At 36.7% G+C, this 25314-nt stretch overlaps 1 protein-coding gene across 1 annotated transcript in view; it reads right to left on the reverse strand.

The window, feature by feature from the left end:
* Nucleotides 1–25314, reverse strand: part of wwc1 (WW and C2 domain containing 1) — a 120799-nt gene that overhangs the window by 38782 nt on the left and 56703 nt on the right. The window contains exons 2-10 of the mRNA XM_008113249.3: nt 22716–22825; nt 11880–12083; nt 11391–11467; nt 9141–9220; nt 6899–7028; nt 6028–6174; nt 5637–5710; nt 4268–4510; nt 1475–1564 (exon numbers count right to left, since the gene is read on the reverse strand). Of these exons, the coding sequence (XP_008111456.2) occupies nt 1475–1564; nt 4268–4510; nt 5637–5710; nt 6028–6174; nt 6899–7028; nt 9141–9220; nt 11391–11467; nt 11880–12083; nt 22716–22825 (1155 nt within the window). The remainder of the gene's footprint in view (nt 1–1474; nt 1565–4267; nt 4511–5636; nt 5711–6027; nt 6175–6898; nt 7029–9140; nt 9221–11390; nt 11468–11879; nt 12084–22715; nt 22826–25314) is intronic.

Raw genomic sequence — 25314 nt, forward strand, 5'->3', positions numbered from 1 at the left:
TCTTGTATCCTATGGGGTTTGGTGCATAACCATATAATCCCATGTAAAGCAATGGTTTTAACATGGAGCACTGTCTCTTGCATCCTGTGGGGTTCAACGAAGAACAGTAGGATTCCATGCAAATGAATGGTTTTAACTTGGATCACTGACTCTTGTATCCTATGGGGTTTGGGGCAGAACAATATTATCCCACGGTAAGTAGTGGTTTTAAACTGGAGTCAGTCTCCTTTAATGTAAGAGGCTTCAGGCAGGTCAAGAGATGTCTTGATTTTCAGATATTGTTGTTTCTCCTGATTAAAAATATAGTAATACTGATGACTGTATTGCCAGCTCTTAAGTTTCCATGTGTGAGTGTGTTGGGAAGGCAGAACTCGAAACAGGATTGTTCACGATATAAGAGGGGTAATTCTCTATGCTAAAAGGACGGTCACCCATGCTTTCCCCTCTCAATGTGATGAAGTCACTGGACTGACAGCCTGTGCGGGCCTTTCCAACACTATGATTTTGTTCTTATGCAACTGTATTTGCCCAAATGCAAGTTGAGAGATGCTTGGTAGTGGTACCCAAATTCAACAAAAGAGGACAAGTATTCACAGAAAGCATTTTGTGATCCTGCATTTCTGAGAGTACTGCATTGGATTTTAATAGAAATGTCTACAAAGATTTTTATTTCATTTACTTACTAATTTATTTTTGGTAATTAAAAAGAAAGAAACGATAGTGCCAATTCTCAAGAGACATTTTTTCCCACCAGTTCCGGCACTGACACAAGACAGTACTTGGAGCTGACACGAAGGAAGTGATATGATGATCACTGGGTTGACTGATATCACAAGGCTTTTTTATTGCAGGAAAACCCCAAACAGAAGCACCTGTTCATGCTGTCATTTTATAATGAATATTAGGTTCAAATTATTTATGAATCGGTCTTTTGATTAGGGGAAACGTTGAGTAAGCAGGATGTTTACAAACATCATTATGTGTTTTTATTTTGGTTAGAAAGTGAACATGGCAGTAAATGGTACAAGAAACTATCTCTTTTACGTCTGGAAAGTCTGATAACATGAGTCCACTTTGAAACCAGTTGTGAATGCTTGTGCTGGTGGTTCATGGCAATTTTGAAGAGAGGCTCCCTGCTTATTTTGGCCATGGGCTGTCTTGTGGATACATGTGTTCCATATAGCAAGGAATACAAGTACTGTATATTCCCCTATTTACAGACAGGCTGTTGGCAAGACTTTAGTTAGTAGATCTTTCAATTGGATGACAGGTGTGTTTTCTTTCATAATGAGCTTTAAATTGCACTGTAATCTTTTATGATGAATTGGTTTTATAATTTATTTTATGTAATTTAATTTTATTGTATACCACTCTGAACTTCATTTGAGGAAAAATAGGATATATAGACTAATCATCAGTATCATAATAATTTTGACTGTTAAGAAAAGAAAGCTAGAGACCTTTAAAAACTTACTTTTTCAGCTGGATGTGCAACTTTGCTACTAATCGTGTTGTTTCTTCTAGTTCTCGAACCAACTGATTTCTTTTACTATTTAACTTAAGTCTGGAAAAGATTTTTAAAAAGGACAGTGTAAAATGTTATACTATCAAGATTTAAGCCTATCTAATACAGCATCTCTGAAAATAAACAGGAATCCATTGAGTGAACTGTTGTGCTGCTCTTTGTTCCAAGTCTTATCAACTAATTTTATTACATTGCTTACTACAAAACATTTTAATTGTATCTCTGGAGCAAGAATAGACAAATGGATTAAAACAAAAACAAAGACTTTACTCAAAGAAATATTATTTCTGGTTCTAGATTAATGTACTTTTATTGGTTTTATCAGTAGTGGCTGCAATAGAAACAGCAGTAGAATTTTAAATTATTGAGAAATATAATTCTTCCACATTAAGCATTAAGCACACTAATGCTTAAGACCATTTCTTTGGGTGACAACATCTCTAAGTTTTTAAAAAGTATAAACAAATCTTTAAAAATATCACACCCTTATGGTCCATTAAAGTCACCACATGCGAAATTTTATTTTTAGTATTATCTTTATAGAATGGCAGCTGAATGCCAGTCACCTTGATATTTGTATTTGTCATAAAAATGCAACTGTTACAAAATGAATCAAGTGGACATGTATAACTTCAGTTCTCAAAGAGAGTTAGTCATGCCATGCATAAGTTTGATACCACAGCAATGTAAATAAATAGAGATTTGTTCAAAGGTTGAGAGCTTGGACAGTAGTCATAGTCAAAGTGCCCATCCCCTGTTAGATATAGTTAAATTGTAATTCTAAAGTAATTCGTCATTCTTATTATTCAAAAATACTAAATTTATTGATAATAATAATAATAATAATAATAATAAAATAATAAATGCCCAAATTCTGGCACAAAATATGTATTTTGTGCTCTATAACTATAGAAGTATCTAAAACTCAAGACATACCACAAAGAAGAAGGCTATTAGCTTTCAGTATATTACAAACGTTATTGCTGAAGATAATTATAAATAATTAGGTACTTTTAATTATTTCTAAGTTTTGTAGTGAATCAGTGAGCATACCTTTAGTTTTCAACATTCCAAGGAACAATTTTGGTTCACATAATACAAGGAGCACGGGACCCCATTAATATAACAATAATGCCCTTGATTATACCTCCAAGAATAGGGAAAATTTGTAAAGGAATCAAGTTGCATTCAGTCCTAAGAACTTAGCAATTTAACAATGGGAACTTACTGCACAAAGGCTTGTTTACCGTAAGTCCTTCTACTGGGGTATCCCACAACTTGTAACATGACCATCTCTTTATATAAACTAAAAACATTTTGATAAATTTGAACAAATGAATATTTGTGGTAGGATGTTCGAGAAAATTGTCATCTGTAACTACTCAGTAACATATCTAGAGGTTGCAAGGACTAATTTTAGATAAAGGATTTCCTCCTTTCTAAGCAATGCCATTCAGAGATAATAATAATAATTCCTAAATAAAAATAAGGGATTAATATTTTGCCTAAAATTTAGAATTCTGGAATGTTTCTGATGTATGAAGATTTCAACTTCACATATATACCTCTAGTTCATATAATTATGTAGAGGAAGAAGTCTATAAAATCACACAAACAAAATAAATGAAGGATGGCATGCTGAATTCATTATTAGTGAGGAGAGCTTGACTGTCAGAAACCACCATTGCAGACTCTCTTAGCAGCATTCACCTACACACCAGGTCTAAAAAATGGCAACTGAACAACAGGTTTATCACCCTGTTACTAGTGCAACTTTTCCATGGGACTAACACTCAGTTCATCTAGGCTAAAATTCTAATTTTCTTTTAAGTAGCCAGCAGAATTACAGAAGACTGAGTGGAAGAAGTAGAAGCTTTCATGTACTCGATAGCTTGGTTGTCAAACTACGTTCCTCTAAAACTTAGTTCCTATGGGAATAACATTTAAAAGAGCATTTGGATTTAAATATAGCTCTAACTCTAACATGTCTTCGCAGTTGTCAGGCAATGTTTCTGCTTAAATATTAAAGTGAGGTACCACCAGAAACTCCCAAAACAGTAGTGCCATGAATCTACTGTATCGATAGTACTCTGAACTCAGCAACCTCATGGATATGCTATGTAAGTGTATACATTTTGCCAGCAGCATACTGCTATATTTCAGTATTGGAATCATTATCAAGAAGAATAACTTCAGTAGGAATCTCTAAAATTCTAAAGTGTCTTCAATAAAATGAACCCCAAATGAACCACATGGATAAAGCGCTGAAATCCTCTCTCCTGAATAACTGAATAGCCAAGAGCAGCATACTGGATGCCGTGACATGGGATATATGCTCCCTTGCCTGCAAGTTATCTCATGGGGCTTCAAGTGAAGCAAGCAAGCACCAACTGCCTATAAGACCACATTTTAAAAGCGGAGGGGCGAAGAGTCAGGGAAGATAGCTTCACTGGCTTGAGACATGCATAGGAGAAAGAATCATGTGAGATGAAAACTCCTCTTAAACTTCGGCATCTTAAGCCAGTACTGAAAACAGAACACTCTCCTATGTGCTAAGCATATACCACATCAATGCAATGTATTTATTGGTTGATGCAGTCTTTGCTTTGCATTGTCTGCAACATATTATTTCACAGAAACAGAGGGAAACCATCCCATTTTTCTACATAAATTGAGAAAATTATCAACAGCATTTTCTAAAATATCAGTTTAAAAAGACGTTAAAATGAAAAAAAAGCTTACCTTTCTGTTAAAGCTTTGCTTTGTGTATCTCTTGCAGCCTGAAGATCATCTTCTAGACGTTTTCTTTCTAGCTCCAGCCGTTCCACTTCACCCTGGGTCCATTTTCTAGGACTGATGAACCTCATTTCCTTTAGAAGTTCCTCCTTCTCACTGATTAACATTAATCGGTCACGTTCAGAATCTAGCACGCCAGGCCAGGCTTCACTGTCCAGTTTAGCCAACTGTATCTTTAAGTTTGCTATTCTGTAGAAGGAAGAAAACCAATTCATTCTGTGTATATCGTGTATATTACTGAACATAAATTTATAAATAAGGAGTGGTGTTTTAGATATCAGTGTGAGAGGATATTATAAAATGCCGCATGTGAAGATTGGTACAAAAATGTTGATCAAATATTTTATGCCACAATTTGATAATTAAGCATGCAGTTTCTCAGTTCTCACCACTTATGTATATGGGTTCTTAATCTATTTGTACACGATAGCATGTCAAACCAATACTTTATGCAGAGCCACATCTCAGGACACATTTTTTAGAACTACTGAGCTTGTTCCCATAGCAGGAAAGTCGTTGCTTAATTAATTTAAAGTCTTTAATTATTAGAAATCCATCCAAGCTGCACAGAAGCCTTCTTTGCAGCCATTTTAACATTCAACTGCCTGATTAAGCCCAACACTGTGCTCTAGCAATGAATTAGCAATGACATTAGTTTGTAATCCGTAAATTCCTTTGTGTATTTGTAAAGGGTATGGCCTAAGAGGATTGCTCAGCGGTAATTTGATAACTTCTATAATATATCAGCATGTATATGACAAAAGGATAGATTGGTTCTTAATATTCTGCCATTTTTTCAGTTTCAAAATAACAACCGGGTTTAATGTGCTCTTACAGTATACTGATTATGAAATTAAACAAACCATCATACAGGGAATGCACGTATTTTCTCACAGTTCATACATTGCTAACTACTTAGAAGAAAGCTACTTATCTGGGAACTTTAGACACACTAATTGTAAATTCAGAAGAATCTGACTTAATCAAATTCACTCTCCAGTCTGCCTTATGGAATTAATTTTATTGTTGTTGCTATGTGCCTTCATACCAACTGGCAATCTTCTTACAGTATGTCTTCAGGAAGATTAGATTTAGATGAGGTTTTCCACTGCCTTGCTCTGAGAATGAGAGAGTGTGACTTGCCCAAGATTGCCCCATGGGTTTCAGAGCCAGAGGAGATTTGAACCCTGGTCTCCAAAAGTACTAGTCCAACACTCAAACCCCCACACCATCTATCCTCCCTAAAATAGTGATTTATTTCCATGCTGAACCTACTGGTTGATTTGTCTGTAGCATTAAAGAAAACTGTGCTTACCTTCGCTTAGCCTCTTCATATTGGAGACGTAGTCTCACCTTCTCAGCTAACTGATTATTGCTGCTTGCAATAAACTAAAGAAGCAAAATATAAAGTTAAAGCATGTCAGTGAACTTTCCTTCTAGATATTAGACGTTACTCCTATAAATTACATATCCCCCTGATATGTTAGAGCCCAAGTTCAATATTAGAAATGAAAGGCTAAGACATGACACACATTCCAGACATTTTAAATCACTAAGTCATCCCGCAGGGATAACAACAAATGCCATAAAATCTCTTTTGTGAATTTCTGTATGGAACCCATGTGAGCACACTGGGTTATAATAGAAGATCCTGAAATAACACTGATGGGAAACAAAAATAGATAATATTTTACTTTTTAACATACATTTCCAGAAACATCTGTTTGGGAGCCAGCATCCAGATATTGTCTGGGCAACGAGAACGTGGAACCTTCCAAGGATATGCTGCTGGTCCACAAATCTGAAGGCGATCCTCTGTCTCTCACAAAATGAGCTTTCAGCCTAGCAAGATTCTGGAACAGGAAAAATTCAAAATCAGTTCATTGCTTCCTCACTGCCCTGATACTTTGAAGAAAACATTTAACTATTAAAGACTGAAAAATAATAGGTTAAGGCAAAGATTTTCCCCTGACATGAAGTCTAGTCAGGTCTGATTCTGCGGGGTGGTGCTCATCTCAATTTCTAAGCTGAAGAACCGGTGTTGTTCGAAGACACCTCCTAGGTAATGTGGCCGGCATGACTGCATGGAACACTGTTACCTTCCTGCCGGAGCGGTACCTACTGATCTACTCACACTTGCATGTTTTCGAACTGCTAGGTTGGCAGAAGCTGGGGCTAACAACGGGAGCTTGCCCTGCCCCACAGATTCAAACCGCCAAACTTCTGATCAGCAAGTTCAGCAGCTCAGCGGTTTAATCTGCTGCACCACTGCGGTCCCTCAGAGAATAGCCTGACCCTAATACCAATGGGAATATTTTCAATAATCTATCCTCTTCAAAGCTTTTTATTGAATAGATTTCTCTTATAGAAGTGGAAGGTGGTGCTAGTTAGCACAAAGAGTTATTTTACTATATTGAAACACACATGCAAAGGTATGGCCAATTCTTAAAATAAACTTTTCATAAAAATTTTAGTTTTATGTATTAGCTCAATACAAACATACCTGTTTTTCCAATTATGGAAACACACAGTAAAAATATACACAGCACGAAATTGCTTATCAAACCGATTACATACCTCAATGAGATCTTGCTTTTCTTGTTCTCCTGAAGTTATGGCTTTCTTGATAGCTTTCATTTCACTTAGAATGGCTTGTGCCTCATCAAGTTTATATCCACCTTGTGTATCAGACATTTTCATATCAATTCTACAAAGTAGTATATAAAATAAGCAAAAAGAGGAGAAAATAACTGGTAATTAGAAGAATGTTAAGTGAATAAATAGTTGTAAGAGCAACAGACTTCAGTTTATGAAAAAAGAGCAAAATGGATTGTTTTGAATTCACTGGCATTCTGCTTACTCAGCATAGTACCAAATTTAAAATATCATCAATTCAATTTTGCAAATTCTTAAACTGAAAACCTGACTTTAAGATTTCCTAAACAAATATATTATATATATTAGAGGGGTTTTGAATCAATTCTTGTTTTAGAGAATGTTATCATCATCACATTCAACCTGGTTCAATGTATATTTACAAGGAAGAACGTCCCACTGCATTTATTGTGATGGGCTTCACATGAACTCAGTACACACAGATACCTGTAGATATAGCATCCCTACTCAATTTATGGGGAACTCTTACATAAACTAGACTGAGAAAGGCACTTTACATGAAGACGTTAAGGCTCCTGGCTTTTTAATGTGTATACCTTGAGGCAAAAAAACCCACTTTACCATAACTTTCCCTCTTGCAATAAATATTTTTCACCTAGATGATTAACTCTATCTTGACAAACAGGGCCAAACACAACTTAATAATACTATGGTGTGTGGATAGAACTTTTGTGTCAAACGTCTTCCTTTATGCCATTTTCCAAATAATCCTCAGTTATGATTACATATGGATTATAGTGTTTCAGGGACCAACTTCCTTAAAAAGACTTTGAACGTTTATGGATTTTGTGTAGAATTCTGTCCTTACTGGAGAACTAAAAAATATGCATGCAAGATCCCGATGTCAAAATGAAAGCTATTAGAAGTTATTATTAACTTTTCATGCCTACAGGCATTTATATCAGATCTTGTTCTGTAAATCTTGTGTAAGAGAAGGCCATGGAGAGTGTAAAAACCATTTTATGTATTTCATAACAGACAAATAATCCATTATCTTTAACATACATAATCCCTATTTACAAACTTAAACTTTTAAAACAATGTGTTCTAAGCATTTTCCTTGTAACTCAGAAAAACTGCTTCCACCTCAAATTATACCCATCATTTTGCACAAAATATATCTAAACAGGTTTTTTTGCATTATTTTGCTCCTCACAATGCATCCTACCACTTTATTATTTATGTACTGGTAAACACTGTATGCTAACTCACAATGGAAAGTTCTCCAAACAACTTACAGTAAATATTTAACATGGTATTTTCTTCAACTTTAATGGACATTCTCTATTTAAATGTCTTCCCTGTTCAGAAGAGGGGAAAAATCCTGAACAGTTCTAGACACCCCAAAGAATATCTCTCACAATGGACTGAATCTAACCAGCTTGTTTGGAACATTAGGGATCCATATCTTTTGGGGCATTTCAACTATAATTAAAACGATAAGAGTTTAAAATGGAAATGTATTTACATATCTTATATCTCAAATATTATTCTGTGAAAAAGTTGCTTGAACTCTTCCTTTCATTAAATGGGAAAAGCAAAAAGATTACTTAAAATGAATTAACAACACCTATTTTTTTCTCAATACGCAGAATCAAAAGACATAGTGGGAGCTGAATATGCCAGCTGTATTTCTTGCAGACAGGTTCTTTTGCATTACATTTATACTCTCAAATTAGCATGAGCAAATTCCAGCATGATGAAAATGAGATACACAAAACATTTATTATTTTTATTATTCAGACTGATTAAAACAAAGCTGTTTGTAATGCTGAGTTAAATATATCCAAGTTTAAACAGTGGATCAGGACTGGGAAGCATGCAATCTTTCCAATGGGAGCTGGATTGTAACTCCCGTCAGCCCATGCCAATGGTGAAGGATGATGGAAGCTGCAGTCCGACAACATTTGATTTGCCATAGGTTCCTTATACCGGCTCCAGGCTCTCTTTCCCAAGTGTTTTGCTTAAGATCATGGGCTCAGACAGGCTGTACTGTACTTATGGTCTAGTTGGACTGTAATTATGATTTGCCTTCAAACATGAGCCTTCTAGCCTTTCATAATAAACAGCTACATTATTCTATTATCAAGAAACTGGTATTTGCTTTCTCTGGAAAGTTAAAATCTACTGATCATTAACTTACTTCTTCAGTGTTTGGTAACCAAGTTCCTTATACTGAAGCTCCTGTCTCATGTGAGCAACTTCTCTTTTGAGCTTATTAACCTGTGAAAAAGCAAAGTAGTTTTATTTTGTCTGTTACAATAAACATATCTGCCAGAACAATGTCTAACTCATTATCCTTAGAATACACTCTGCTTGATTTACACAGAAAATTAATTTAGTTTAATTATTTTAGTGTTACTAAATATACCAACACTTAATTAAATCAACAGCAATTTATCTTGATTAGTAAACCTCCTTGCATTTAGTAAAACATACTTCTGAATAAGACAATTCTAGTTAAGGTTCATGGTAAACAACTCCAGAAAATTTAGATCAGCCTCTTCAGCCCCTTCTACACATCTGAATAAAATCCAGATTATCTGCTTTGAACTGGATTATATGACAGTATAGACTCAGATAATCCAGTTCAAAGCAGATTATCTGGATTATCTGGATTATCTGTCTTGATATTCTGGATTATATGGCAGTGTAGAAGGGCCCTTAGTTAAGTATCCTTAATTAAGCACCTGATCTAAAACCTCAGTAATTATTTATTTGTATGTACAGATCCTGGTAGAACTTCCTCCTTGCTGTAGTGATCACTCATGTAAATTAGGTGGGAACATTCATCTACTGTGCTGTGATCGATGGGAGAACTCATCCTCGTCACTCGCAATGGCTGCTGCCCAGTAAAATCAGGACTGAGAGACTTTCATAATTCCTATGAATTCCTTATACTATTGAAATATAAGTGTGAAGCAGTTACAACTGTATGATATATTACACATTTGTAATCATGAATTCCAGTGCATATTTCAATAACATGTGAATGATCCTTGTCTCCTTCAAGATCCTGGCATTCTTTTCATCTCATGTGGCCAAGGCAACCCTTACGGAGTCCTCTCTTCTGATTCATAATATCTTGAGACTAGCCCACATCTCTGGTTAATTTTGCAAAATGTGAGATTAGGGCTAACATGACCAGGTGGAAATCCAGGCCTAATTAAACCATATTTCAGCATGAAGTCTGGATGCAATACTAAAACTATTACTGCACTATGCCTACCTCTATTACACAGAGCTCACAGCTCACTGAACAGCTTCTTTTATTCCTGTATTACATGTGTATCAGTCTAGTACTAAGCCAATTTTTAAACGATTAAACCAATATACAGAGTAATATATGCATGCTGATGCCTGAAAGTGATTCCATTTTTTTAAAAGAGGCTTTAATAAATGGAACTGACTTACTGACAGCTTACACAATTATGTATGCATGAATGTACAGAAATATGGCATTTCCTTATCAATGCACATGATACTATATGTATACTAAGACTGATATCATAATTTGGTAAATAGTTATGAACCATAACAAAAAATCTATCTTAAAGAATGTCAAAGTAACCCACTGACATTTCATTAATTTAACAGAAAAAATGAGATAACATTATTCCAATTCTGTGGGGTTATATGGGATTTGTACTTTCTATTCATTCTGTCTGTCTCTAGATCATGATTAATCATTCCAGTTTGTTAACATCATAGTTCCACAATTAAGACAGGTGATATTCACACCAAAAGTGGAATGTGATAAGACATGAATGAAAAGAGGGGAAACTGAGGAGTGTGTGAAAGCACTGTTTTACATTTATTTATTTATTTATTTACAGTATTTATATTCCGCCCTTCTCACCCCGAAGGGGACTCAGGGCAGATCACATTGCACACATATAAGGCAAACTTTCAATGTCATAACATAGAACAGAGACAGAGACAGCAGGCATGGGCTGGCCTCGAACTCATGACCTCTTGGTCAGAGTGATTTGTTGCAGCTGGCTGCTAACCAGCCTGCGCTACAGCCAATTGACAATTGTCAATTAAGGAGCTGTAGAAAGACATCTGAGTCCAATAATTGCATTAAAAACAAGGTCTACAATACTATCAATGTTATTATCTAAAACATTTCTTCACTCAAGGATACTATACCTTTAAAAATCCTGGTTCCTGCAAAGTGATGCCCTTTACATGTGTTGGATCACAATTCCAGCATTTTATACCATCGATTATAATGGCAATGTGATTTGCAGTCCAACAACTGGAGAGTTACACTTTACTTACCCTTATAGTACAGGAAGTATAAACTTATAGAACATTTCTTCTTTTATTACTGTAAATATTAATGTTTATCACTCAAGTACTATAAGAAAGTATTTTGTTTTCTCCTTACCCTAGATTTTGTGGTAGCAATTTCGGCTTTGAGAATTTCTGGATCATATTTGGAGCTGGATGAGGAACTCGAAACTACTACAATAATGGGGAAACAAACAAAAAGTTTAAAAGCACACCAAGGACTGAATGAGAAAGCACAATGTTCACCTTGAATGATATAAGTATTGCTTAGACCTAACATCTTTGATTGGAAAGGTAAAGAACGAGAATGGAAGGAAGCTGCAAGAGAAAGAATAAAGCCAGACTCTTCTATTCCTTGGTTTCCCCTTTAAAAATGTTTTCTGACTCAGTATATTTGCAAACAAAATCAAGAACACTATTCTAACACAGAGATTGACAACAGATATTTTGGACTGCAATACCACTGATTGAGCCAGCTAAGGGTGATAAGAATTTACAGTCCAGCAATATCTGGTTACAGTTGCCACCCTCATTTTAATGTAACTACAACAAAAGTGAGAATCACCAAAAGCAGCCAAACACTCACAGCTAGTTTGAGACCCCAGCTTGTGTTCCCATACATCGTGAAGTTGCTGGTATTCCTGTTGAGCCAGTTCAAGCCTCTGTTGCTTGACCTGGTAGATCTCCTTCTGAGCCGTCAGGGCTTCTTGTGCCAATACAAGATAGTCCTTCAGCATATGTTCTTGTTCCCGCCGCCATTGGACTCGAGGATCCTCTATCTGGGTAGTTTCTTTAAAACAGGCAGAGATAACTTTAGTCCAAAAAGACAGAAGAGTGAGAAACTGTCAAAACAAGCCAATAAAACAATGTCCAATTTAGTGTCCTCCATTTCTCATTTGATACCACCACGACACAAAAAAGGTAAGGATTTCCCCTGACGTTAGGGCCTATTCATCTACTCACATTGGCATATTTTCGAACTGCTAGGTTGGCAGAAGCTGGAGCAACAGCGGGTGCTCACTCCGCTCCCGGGATTTGAACCTGGGACCTTTCGGTCTGCAAGTTCAGCAGCTCAGTGCTTTAACGCACTTCGCCACCGGGGCTCCCACCACCACAACATACATGTCTGCAAAGACTTTATAGCATCACTAGTTGTGCCCGGCCACGCGTTGCTGTGGCGAAGTATGGTGGTATGGGAAATAAAGTATTGAGGAATTGGTGGTAGTTAAGGTAAAGGGTAAAGGTTTTCCCCTGACATTAAGTGCAGTCGTGTCTGACTCTGGGGGTCGGTGCTCATCTTCATTTGTAAGCCGAAGAGCTGGCATTGTCCATAGACTCCTCCAAGGTCATGTGGGATGACTGCCGTTACCTTCCCGCCGGAGCAGTACCTATTCATCTACTCTCATTTGCATGTTTTTGAACTTTAAGGTTGGCAGAAGGTGGGGCTAATAGTGGAGGCTCTGTCTGCTCCCCAAATTGAAACCTGTGACCTTTCAGTCCAGAAGTTCAGCAGCTCAGTGCTTTAACTCGCTGCACCATCAGGGGATATTATTTCGTAAAGGTTGTGAATATACAATATTTCTGATTGGTTTTTTTGTCTGTTGGAGGCAAGTATGAATGCTGTAATTAGGGAAAATGATTAGCATGTCATGGCCTTGCAGCTTGAAAGCCTGGTTGTTTCCTGCCCGAGTGATTTTTTTGTTGGGAGGTGTTAGCTGGCCCTGATTGTTTTCTGTCTGGAATTCCCTTGTTTTCAGAGTGGTGTTGTTTGCGATATTTTATGTGCTTCTACTATCTGTGGCCCTCAGAAAACAGAGGATGTGCCAGACTTTGGTGATGGGAATACTTTGTTGGGAGGTGTTAGCTGGCCCTGATTGTTTCCTGTGTGGAATTCCCGTTTTTAGAGTGTTGTTCTTTATTTAGTGTTCTGATTTTAGAGATTGTATTGTTGTGTTTTATTATCCCACAGTAATTTTTATATATTCTGATTTTAGTGTTTTTGAATACTTGGAGTCAGATTGTATTCATTTTCACGGTTTACAGCAACACAATAAATAATAATAATAATAATAATAATAATAATAATAATAATAATAATGATAGTAATAATAATGACTTTGGTAATACACACTGCTTCACTCTCTTCTCAGCTTCCTTTCTGGAAGAATCATTTCTTGGGAGGTGTTAGCTAGCCCTGATTGTTTCCTTTGTGGAATTCCAAATTTCCCTGCTTTCAGAGTGTTGCTCTTTATTTACTGTCCTGGCTTTAGAGATTATATTGTTTTGTATTATTCTACCACAGTAATTATTTCATATTACAGTAGGATCTCACTAATCCAACATTCGCTTATCCAATTTTCTGGATTATCCAACAGTCTGCCTTTTAGTAGTCAATGTTTTTATAGTCAGCGTTTTAAATTCATTGTGATTTTTTGGTGGTAAATTTGTAAATATAGTAATTACTACATAGCATTACTGCGTATGGAACTACTTTTTCTGTCAAATTGGTTGTATAACATGATGTTTTGGTGCTTAATTTGTATAATGATTACCTAATTTGATGTTAATCAGCTTTTCCTGAATCCCTTATTAACCAACATATTCACTTATCCAACATTCTGCCGCCCTGTTTATGTTGGATAAGTGAGACCCTACTGTATATTGATAATCTTATATTATCTGCTTAGAATTGGATTATATGAGGCCCCTTTTACATAGCTGGATAAAATGCACACTGAAGTGGATTATATGGCAGTGTGGAGTCAAGATAATCCAGATCAAAGCAGATAATATAAGATTATAAATGGGTTATATAGCTGTGTGGAAGGGCCTTGAGTCTACACTGCCATATAATCCAGTTCAAATCTGATAATCTGTATTTTATAGGCAGTGTAGAAGAGGCCTAAGTGAGGCCTAACTCTGCCTGTCACCTGGGCTGAGTGGGTTGCTAGGAGACCAAGTGGGCGGAGCTTAGCCTTCTAATTGGCAGCAATTGGATAAAAACAATTATTCCTTTCCCTCTAATTAGGACTTTATTTTTCTTTTATTGTATCAACCTAGAGGCATGGATGAGGGGTTGTGCAAAGAAGATAGATGGATGGTAACGTACAAGTTTCATGATATCTTACAGGGCAAGACATTTTATCTGGCATTACCTTTTATAGAATAAAGACCCTATCAGAGGTGTGTGTGTGTGTCTGTTTGTCTGTGTGTGTGTGTGTGTGTGTGTGTGTGTCTGCCTCTCTGTCCCATCCTCTCTCTATATATAATAATATGCCTACTGTGCCAACAGTCCATGAATTTTATTTTGTTTCAAAAGCATTGCATAAATAAATAAGTAAGTATAAAACTGATAAAATAAAGGCAGCACAAGCAGCTAAAACCTGGCTCTTCTGCTGCGCCTTTGGATAACCGAGCCCATAGCTATAGTAGTTGCACAGGCCATCTCTTTGACTTGAAACACTGCACTTTATTCCTCTGCCCCAAAGCATCTTAGAATATAACATTGTACTTTAGTTCTAGTGGCCCCTCCAGGCCATCCTCTCCTCCATCCCAGTGGTCCTTTTTCTTCTTCTTCTGTGATTCATATATTATTTGAGTGATTATATTGTTTCTGTTTATGTGATTGTTTTAGTCAATTGTTATTTTTTTCTTTTTGTATTCTTATAGCGTTTTATTGTACAATGTTTTATGCTGATTTTATATTGGAAACCGCCCTCAGTCCCTTTTGGGAGAGAGGGCGGTATACAAATAAACTTTTACTTACTTACTAAATAATTTTAGACCAAAAATGGGCAACAGCAATCGTACTGTCTGTAGCTTTAAACAGTTCCTCCTTGGTGCGTGAGGCTGGGCAACCATACAGGTGCTGAGTTGTTTGTTCTGCTCCACAATTGCACAAGGCAAAGGAGTCTTCTAGATAGTGCCATTTTTCAAGGTTGTCTTTTGATCTGATAACTCCACTTCTGAGTCTGTTCAGGGACTTCCAAGTTGCTCACTCTTGGTTTGCCCCTGGAGGAAGTCCCTCTTATGCGGGCATCCAGTTGGAATTGCTTGATTTTACTGCCCACAGAAATAATCTTGCTGTTGCTGAAGTGACATTAAGAGAAGTGGTGGTTCTCATTAAACGTTTCCTTGATTGAAGTCTACTGGGAGGAGGCTGATAGCCATACAATGGGTGGCTTTCACAGCGTTCAACTTTATTTCTCCCACAATTGGCAGCAACTTTCCATCACACATCGGGGGGGGGGGGGGGGATGTCAGCTAGCTTATAAAGTCTATCAGCAAGAATAGGTTCAAAACATCCTGTGATTGCTACGTGTTTCATTCAGTACTATATTCACCTGCTTTGTGTGGGTAGATTTATGCCAGATGGGGCAGGCATACCCAGCAGTTGAGTAAGACAAGCCCAGGGCTGATGTTCTTATTAATTTTGGGTCTTCACACCATTCACTATCAGTAGATTTCTGCAGGATGTTATTGTTTGTAGCTACTTTATGCTTCGTGTTTGCAAGGTGATGCCGAAATATTTATGGTTCAAGTTCTTGAACACTAGGGATACGGAAATAGCCTCCTTGAAGACCAAGTAAATACTGAGTCGGGTATTCCCTGGGCAACGTTTATTGTCAACGGCTAATCTTTCTAACTCAAAACTATTGCTTTACAATATTTTTATGCATCTAAGGAGGTGGACAGTAGTTTATAAAAGCTGATGCCAGATATAATTTGTTGGATCTTTTAGATATGACACAATCTTTGGATTTATGTTGTCAGACTAGGGACCTCTTCACACAAGGCATTTTAGTCCCAATTTGCCACTTTTATTCACAGTTTGGACGGGGCCTGCCGTGCGCCATCACAGAACGCATGGCAGGCCCCGCCCACATTCCTCCCAAGTGGAGGGGAGGAAAGTGTTTTTGGGTAGCTCTGATGGAGCTATCCACACTTTCCTCCCTTTCCCCCATATGATGGGGGAAAGGGTGGCAAGGCAAGGCACATTGCTCACCTTTCTACCATCTGATGGGAAGAGGGTACCTTCCCTTCTCCTGTGGGAAGAGGTCATAACACAGCTAAATGGGTCTAACTATACAATTAAAGGAAAACCATTGAATCAGCTGAGGGACAGTAATTTAACAGTAATAAAATGTAATTGATTCAATGAGGAAACTTAGGCTGGGCCTTTTAATTGGAGCTAGATTTTTGTATTCTATTTCAAAAATGAAACCCATTGGCATAACTCAAGCAACTTGTTTCAAAGAAAGCACATGAAAACTAGCATTAGTCCTGGGCACAAGAAAAAAAAATAACCAAATAGTCAAGAGAGTGTACACTGAATATAAAACATTTTTCTTTTTTCTAGTTTACCTTTCATTTCTGACTCTTACACTCTGTATAATTTGTTCCGTTCAGGGTCACTTGATCTTATTTGTATCTGAATTATGTAAGATATTCTCCAGTCACAGTTCTAAAGTTTACTGAAATAACTGAGTGTTTACTTTCCAAATGAATCAACACAATGACATGTTATAGCCATCCCAGAGTACTATAATTTTACTGCTCACAGCATCAACCAAAAAATTGCTCAATTATGGATGGCTTCAGTATATCGTTTTATTCATTCTTTGTAACATTCCAAATGCTCCCAAAAGCAAGTTTTGATTTCTTCACCCTGTCCAAAACAGATACTGAATTAAACTTTTTTCTAAAAGAAAATGAGAAACTGCTTTAAAAAACCCCTCTAATTGGCTACTTATGCTTAACAGCCAGGATGACTATAATCAGATTTTGAACGATTATAAAGTGCCCACAATTTTAGACAGGTTAAATGAAATTGATGGTATAGCTTTCATGGAAAAAATGATAGCACACATCAGAGAAGATAGAAATAGTCAAACAGAAAATTCCTTTGGGTCCAGGCATACTTTTATTAACTTCTGCAATATAGTGATTATTCCCATCTTCCAACTATGTATCACAATCTCTAAATATCTCTTCTCTGGTAAAATGCTGTAGATTTCAGTTTCATATGAGTTCTCTGCGTTAGAACATTTTGGTCTCTGAATTTAATTTTCCTCAAACTTGATTTATTTTCCTTATGTTCTGGTGTGCCTTATTTTTTCTATGTATTTTATTATTTGAATTAAACAATTTTTAAAATATCTTTTTAAAAAGTCCACTTTTTGCTTACTCATGCTTTTATTTGGCATGGAACAGACAAGGATGGGGAAACAAGAACACTATTTACATTATATAGCTGCCAATTCTACAATAAAGCAGTTGAATTGCTTTGTGGAATTACTTATTCTCCTTCAGAGATACATAGAAACTCCTGCGTTTCTTCTATGAAAAGGAGATGATGTCACCAATACACTAGTAACTGCAAGGTATTTGTGTGTGTCATTCTGGTCAATGAGCAAGTGTGAGGGAAGTAAGTCTTCTTTTTCCTCTCTGTCAGACTGCATGGATTTTGTTCCAAAGTCAGGAACAGGCGTTTCAGTTCTTCCGCCAGCTTTAAATGCTCCAGGCTGTCTGAACTAATCATGCCTGTGTCTGGATGCCTAGCTACCACATAATGAATAATTAATATGAAAGGACTGTAGGAAGCCAAAGCACCCTAATCTGCATAATTTAGGAGTCCCTTTAAATATTTAGTAAAAACTGTTGTGGCAAGGAAGCCGCTAAAGAGATCCAAGCCAGGCAGAAGATTTTATTTAGGGGCAAAAAAGCAACCATCAAAAAAGACACCTGCCACAACCAAAGCAAAAACATTTAATTTTAATAAGGACTAGAAATTATTGGTGTAATAGTGGCAAGCAGACACAATTCACTTCAACTAGGACACATAATGTAGACTGCACAAGGATCAAGAATCTTACAAAAATACATAGAGGAGATTTGGCACTACAGTAGAGTCTCACTTATCCAAGCTTCTGGATTATCCAAGCCATTTTTGTAGTCAATGTTTTCAATATATCGTGATATTTTGGTGCTAAATTCGTAAATACAGTTATTACAACGTAACATTCATGCGTGTTGAACTACTTTTTCGGTCAAATTTGTTGTATAACATGATATTTTGATGCTTAATTTGTAAAATCATAACCTAATTTGATGTTTAATAGGCTTTTTCTTAATCCCTCCTTATTATCCAAGATATTTGCTTATCCAAGCTTCTGCCGGCCCATTTAGCTTGGATAAGTGAGACTCTACTGTATATATAATGCTTCCACCTAATATGGTTAACAGTCTTCTTTCCATGCTTTGAAAATTGTGTTTTTACCTTGTATCTAATCCTTCTCAAAGTCTTCCTACTTCAACCTCCCAAAGTTAGTTTAGACTGCTTAGCAAAGGGCAAAGTACATCCGTACATCAGTGTTCCTCACATTCATAGCATTAGAAAGATGGTTAAAGAAAAATGGGGTGAGATGAACTGAGATGAGATATGGCAGGTTGGGAGAGGAGCGAGAAGGACAAAGAAGCAAGCAATTTTTAGCTTCCTGTTACTGATCTTCAAAAGAGAAACTAAGGTTGTCCTACTGCCAGCTTGGCATGAAATATTCAAACAATGTAAGCAAGGAAACCCAGAGAAGGAACCGCTAGCAAGGAGTGAGTAGGTAACGTCAGTGAGAGTTTGTCTGAATAGAATGCAAATACTATATGTTCCTCCTCTATAATAATATTTAGCAATTAATTCTTGAATGAAGTAGATATCAGCTACAGTATCCCTTTAACTTCATCCAGAAAAAAAAATCATATTCAATAAGGACAAAAGCACTAGCTTTAATTGAACCAAGTTGCTACAAAAGAAAGAGCCTCTTTGAGACAGTCAAAATAAACTGTATGTGCTTTTAATCCAAGTTGCCAAATATGCAGTAGATTTAAGTGAAGGTTGAGGTATTTTTAGTATGAAGAACAAGTCCACTAGCTTGTGACAGTGTCATGAGATAATAATTTTGGCCTCTTCCCATACCCTCTCCTGGGAAAAGTACTTACCAAGAATGTTCATTAATAATGTAGTCAGGATGTGATTATTTCTAGGCTCATAGTTCAGTTTAATTATCTTTATTTTAAAGAGTACCAGTCAAAACCACACAGTCCTGCCAGAGAGAGCTCTGTGAGAATGGAGCTTGTGCCAGCAAAGCAACCTTAGAACTAGGCTTCCAATTTATAATGTGTTTGTATCTGTCCATTTAACAAACTGCCAAGTGAAAAACTGCCCTCTGGACTATTCGCGAGTAATTGGGTTCTTATATTTTACTGCATCTCTTATTTATCAATTACATGGGGTTAAGTCCAATGTTAGTCTACTTACAGCAGATCCATCCAAATAAACAAGACTTGTAAAAACTAACTGAAGACCTATTGGTTTTAATGGGTCTACTGGGTAGGACCAATCTTGACTTTAAGCCATGAAAAAAGCTAACAGTAATGTGCATAAGGAATAAAATAGTAGATAATTATGCTGCATATTGGAAAATATTGAAAATTCCATTTGAGGGTAAATGGATTAATACATTACTAGACATTACAGAAATGGACAAGTTAACTCAGCTTTTGAAGGAAAACCCTAATGGACAATTTGCTTAAGACTGGAACCCACTTACATTCTATCTCATACTAAGAAAAGAGGAGGAGATGTCAGCGGGTTTTGAAGAACAAATCACAATCGATTAAGTTTAAGACAGATGGATTTAGAAGGAAATTTAGAAAGTTTAAAAATTAAGAGTGAACGTAATATAAGAATGTAAGATATGAAGGAAATTAGAGAATAATATTATATGCCTTTCTCCTGACAACTGGAAAGTCAGCTTTTAAGAGGGGGACTATGTATATTGGTAGGGGTGGAGGAGGGTTAATGGTGAGATGGGGGGGGGGGGTTGTAACAGGTGTGGGTTAGGTTTGTGTCATACAGTACTATTTTTTGCTTTTTGCTTACTTATGTCTTGCTTAATTACCCAGAAATACCATTATGTTTTAATGAGCAATCAAAGTGTTACAGTACACTCTCATGTAATCCTCTGTATTATCCTGTATCAGCATCTCTGTTCATGTGAGCTCATCTAGTTCAGGCTTTTGAACTGTGAACTTCCCCACTTTATTGATTAAGCAGGATTTTAATTTAGTGAATTCATGGAGTCTGAAGATAGACATAGCATAGGTTGCACCCAGAGTATCTAGTTCTCACCTAACACATAAAGTGTTAAGGGCTTTCTAATACCAAGGAACAAAGAAGGAATGTAGTAGTCTCAATTTAGATGCCTGGTCTGGAAAGCAAACCTAATAACCTGCTAGAAATGTTCGTATCCTGAAAACTTTTAGGATAATATATTAGACTATACATGCAGCACACTAGGAGCCCAATTCTATTCAGATTCTGGTTGTGACAATGTTGGATATATGACAATATTGGATATATAAGCATTTCTTGCAGTAAAGTTGGATCCTTGACTCACCAGCATTGCTTCTAATCTTTCCCAGATCACTGGGGAAAGAAATTCCCTTTCAAGAACCATAGATTCACACTCCCTATGTATATGCACTCATTTTGAGATGTTCACTGCAATCTAGCACTTAAAACTGACACGGCAACTGAGCACTTTATAGCTAGATGTTTATGCCTGTAGTTACACCTTCCATTAAACATTTACTTAGCATACTTCCAAATCTCTCCCATCAAAATTACATCCACACCTGCTTGACCTGAACAACTATCCCTTCCATGTTACATGTATGAAAGAGAAGCATTCACGAACTGTTCCCGCTTTATAATTAACTGGACGTCCATCCCCTGCAAATGATTTAAAAAAATCCATCTTGTCGTTTGTCCCACAGTACTTTATAACTATATTACTGCACTTTAGCTCAAATGTTCCCTCCATACCACTCCCCTCCATTAACCTGGTGGTTCATTCCATTTTATTTTGTCTTTATTTATTTTATGCTTTTAATGACTTTTATGATCATTGTAATGTATTGTTCTATAATGTCGATTTTATTATGGTTTATTTATTGTAATATGTTTTCACTGTTGTACTTGTTTTGTTAGCTGCCCCGAGTCCCTGTCGGGAGATGATGGCGGGGTAGAAAAATAAAGTTACTTACTTACTATAGCCAAATAGCTTGGGTACCCAGCATTGCCCAGGTTACTTGAAAAAAACCAACATTTCTTTATTTTACAAAATGCATAAGGTTGTGGGTGAACTACAACTCACATCATGCCAGGTTAATCCCCTGAAACTCCATCAGTGGTTAAAGTTTGTCATGTTGGGCAAGTTTGCACAAGATGCATCATTTGGGGGGGGGGGGGGGTTGTGTGCTCTCTGGCTGTAGGATGAACTACAACTCCCACCATGGTGGGTCAGTTCCGCTTAATTCCCTCCATTATGTTCAGTTGCTCGTGGTGGTTTGTGTGCCAAGTTTGGTCTCAATCTATTGTCAGTGGAGGTCACAGTGTTTCTGGATGTAGGTGAACTACAACCCACAGAAATGATGGTCAGTTCCCCTCAAGCCCCTCCAGTAGGTTCAGTTCGTCATGGGGATTCTGTGTGTTGGTCATGGGGATGGAGTCTGGAGTCTGCAAAGAAGGGGTTTAAAACTGGTGTCAGTATCTTTCGTGCGAGGGACTTTGGGCAGGACAAAGGATTTCTTGGCTTTATTCTCTATGCTAAAAGGATGGTCACCCGCACTTTCCCATCTCAATGTGATGAGGTCAATACTCACAGAGTGCAACCTTTCCCTACAAAACTGGTGCTCAAAACAGATGAAGATACACAATTCAAATAAAGAAAGATATGCAAAAATCACAGTTAAAACAAAAGGTTCACTTAAAAAATCTAATAACTGAACGAGTATAGGACATCACTGAAAACCATTGCCTTGTGAATCATAAGAATTCCAAATGTCTACTAGAAAAGACATAAATGAAACAAAAAATACTGCAAAAGACCCATTATTAGAAAATGAATAAAAATTTCTCTTGATTCAAGACAGGAAGTATACTGAGTCCAATAAAGAGTGGCTGAAAGGAGGTTATGAGGGGACATGATAACCATGTTTAAATATTTGAAAGGCTGGCAGATTGAAAAGAGAACAAGCTTCATTTTCTGCTGCTCCAGAGATTTAAGATACAGAGCAACAGATTCAAACTTTAAGAGAGGAAAAGCTTCCTAACAGTAATAACTATTTGACACTGAAATATACTGCCTTGGAGTATGGTGGAGTCTTCTTCTCTGGAGGTTTTAAAGAAGAGGCTGGATGGCCATCTGTTAGGACTGCTTTGATTGTATGTTCCTGCATGTCGGGGCATTGGACTGGATGGCCCTTATGTTGTCTTTCAACTCCATGATTCTGACATTCACATAAAAATACTGTCAACACAAGGACTAGATACAGTGCCAAGTCTATATTTTATCACGATACTTACTGGTGTTGTGGTCAATATAATAGACTCCAACCTGGGGGTCATATGCCTCTTCCCATCCCAGTGGTAATTCATCACTGATGCAGTCAGCAAAGGTTAGTGGTTTAGTGTATCTGAAATAGAAAACACATGCGTATTTGGATTACCTAATTTTCTAGGTAGAAGTAAAGGACAATACGTTTGTTAGCCCACACAGTAAACTCCAATAAACAGAGCAACAGTAGATACCAACACCAAAAGTTTAATGTTTAGTAATGCAGTGACACATCCCATTGTTTTTCAATTGATCCAAGAGAGAAAGTATTCCATATTTTGTCAAGACAAAATTCTCAGCATAGTTCTGGCTCAGGCTCAGCGAGTACTCATTCAGAAAGAGAACGTGAAGAACTCTTGTAAACATATTCTGCCCCCAGAATTGAACAAACAAGTTTGTCTATGGAGGAGTCTTAATTCAAAAATATGTAGGCATGTAGGAGCATGTTATGCTTGATTTATAGTGTGTGAACTATGTGAATTATTAAAACCGCACAAAGAAAAATAAGTGGATAAGGAACATTAAACTATATCATGTGACTTTCTCATCCCTGTGTATGGCATTATAACCATTTATAATTGACAAATGAGATTATGGTCTTATAAGTTTAGAAGACTGGATATTGCAAGCTGAAACACTTTTAAATCATATGAAAGTATCTAGGCCATTTTTCTTCATTTCTTCGAATAAGGGAGAGGGAGAAACTACTAAACCTCGATGTAGGATACAAATATAGTATGCAAGTAAATACACGTACTAACTCACTGATGCTATATATTTTAAAACACACATCCCTGAAAGTTAATATGACTATTTTTATAAACACTAGTTTTCAGCCAAGTTCTACTATTAAACTGGGAGAAGAAGGAGCGCCCAATATCATATATGACTAAGGCATTCGCTAAAACAATCTAGGCTAATTATATTCCACTGCTATCAAACAGAAATTAGGGATCGCTAAAATTTAACTAGACCACACCTACCATAGGAGACACTATCTTAAAAAGGCTGGAATGGTGCCCTAAATTATTTTCAGAAATCTCATTTATTAATAATGAAACACTACAAGTACATGCCTTTCAGGTCTCCGTGGGAGTTTCCAAATGAAGTATCAAAGATTTACTATTTTGTGCTAAAAACAACAACTCATTACAACATGAAAAAGAAAGCTTAAGTCACAGACCAAAGTCATAAATGTTTTTATATTGTGTTTTTCAATACATTTTGAATATTGTTAATTATATAAAAAGGTAAAGGTTTCCCCTGACGTTAAGTCCAGTCATGTCTGACTCTGGGGGTTGGTGCTTATCTCCATTTCTAAGCTGAAGAGCCGGCGTTGTCCGTAGACACCTCCAAGGTCATGTGGCCGGCATGACTGCATGGAGCGCTGTTACCTTCCTGCTGGAGAGGTACCTATTGATCTATTCACGTTGGCATGTTTTCTAACTGCTAGGTTGGCAGAAGCTGGAGCTACAGCAGGAGCTCACTCCGCTCCTGGGATTTGAACCTGGGACCTTTCGGTCTGCAAGTTCAGCAGCTCAGCGCTTTAACACACTTCGCCACCGGGGCTCCTGTTAATTATATAGGTTAACTGTTTTAAAAACTAATATTTGTATATGTTTACTATCATTTTTGTATGTTTCAATATATTCCGGCTTTATTATTTTGTAAATCATTTTGAGTTAGGAAGACAGGGTACAAATGAATAAAATATCATTATTAATAATAAACAAACCTCCACTCATAAGATATTAGTAGTAAAAATGATAGTCAAATGACACAAGATATGTCATTTAAAAGTAATGTATGTATTTTGGAAGGCTAATGTTCAGGAAAGTAATAATCCTCATTATACTGACTCATACATTACAGATTTACACAGAAGAAAATCTCAAACCCATAGAAGTTAAATGCTGATATAGTAATAATGTCACAAAAAGGCCACTAGACATTATCCAAACATTTTCAATTTGAAACTATGACACATCCCAAAATAAGGAGAATAAATAGTGTGAATACATTGTAGGGGTGGTACCTGATTACCTTCCCTACGCCTGAACGCCAAAGAAAATTACAAATATGTATCCAAAATACATGTGGGAGCCCCCTGAACAGTTTTCTGCATATTATTACACTTAAACGTTCAACAGTTGGGATCAATACATGATGCATTTTAATTTCAATTTCAAGGGTTCCATCTTTCTGCCAAAAAACAGGGTCACAAAACCTCACAACGTATGTTTACAAAAGTATCATTTAAACCATTTTGTCAATGGTGAGCACAAAAGATAACGTTTGTAAGCACAGGGTCAATTCAACCAATTCCTCAAGAAATAGTTGCTGGGAAAGAACAAGATAGGAAAAGACCAGACTGAAAATGAAAGGAACCTTCCTAGGGAAGAAATCTCTACACTTCTTGTAAGCCTTATCCTATGCATCAGTCAGTTGTGTTTCCCCAACTTTCAGCTAACATTGGTGCAGACGATTCCTTGGATATTCCGAATCAACATATTCACATCTGTAATGATAAAATAGTTCCAGATTTTGTTCCTATTCTTTCTGATTTTA

Source organism: Anolis carolinensis, chromosome 2 (assembly GCF_035594765.1).
Source record: "Anolis carolinensis isolate JA03-04 chromosome 2, rAnoCar3.1.pri, whole genome shotgun sequence".
NCBI lineage: Eukaryota > Metazoa > Chordata > Lepidosauria > Squamata > Dactyloidae > Anolis > Anolis carolinensis.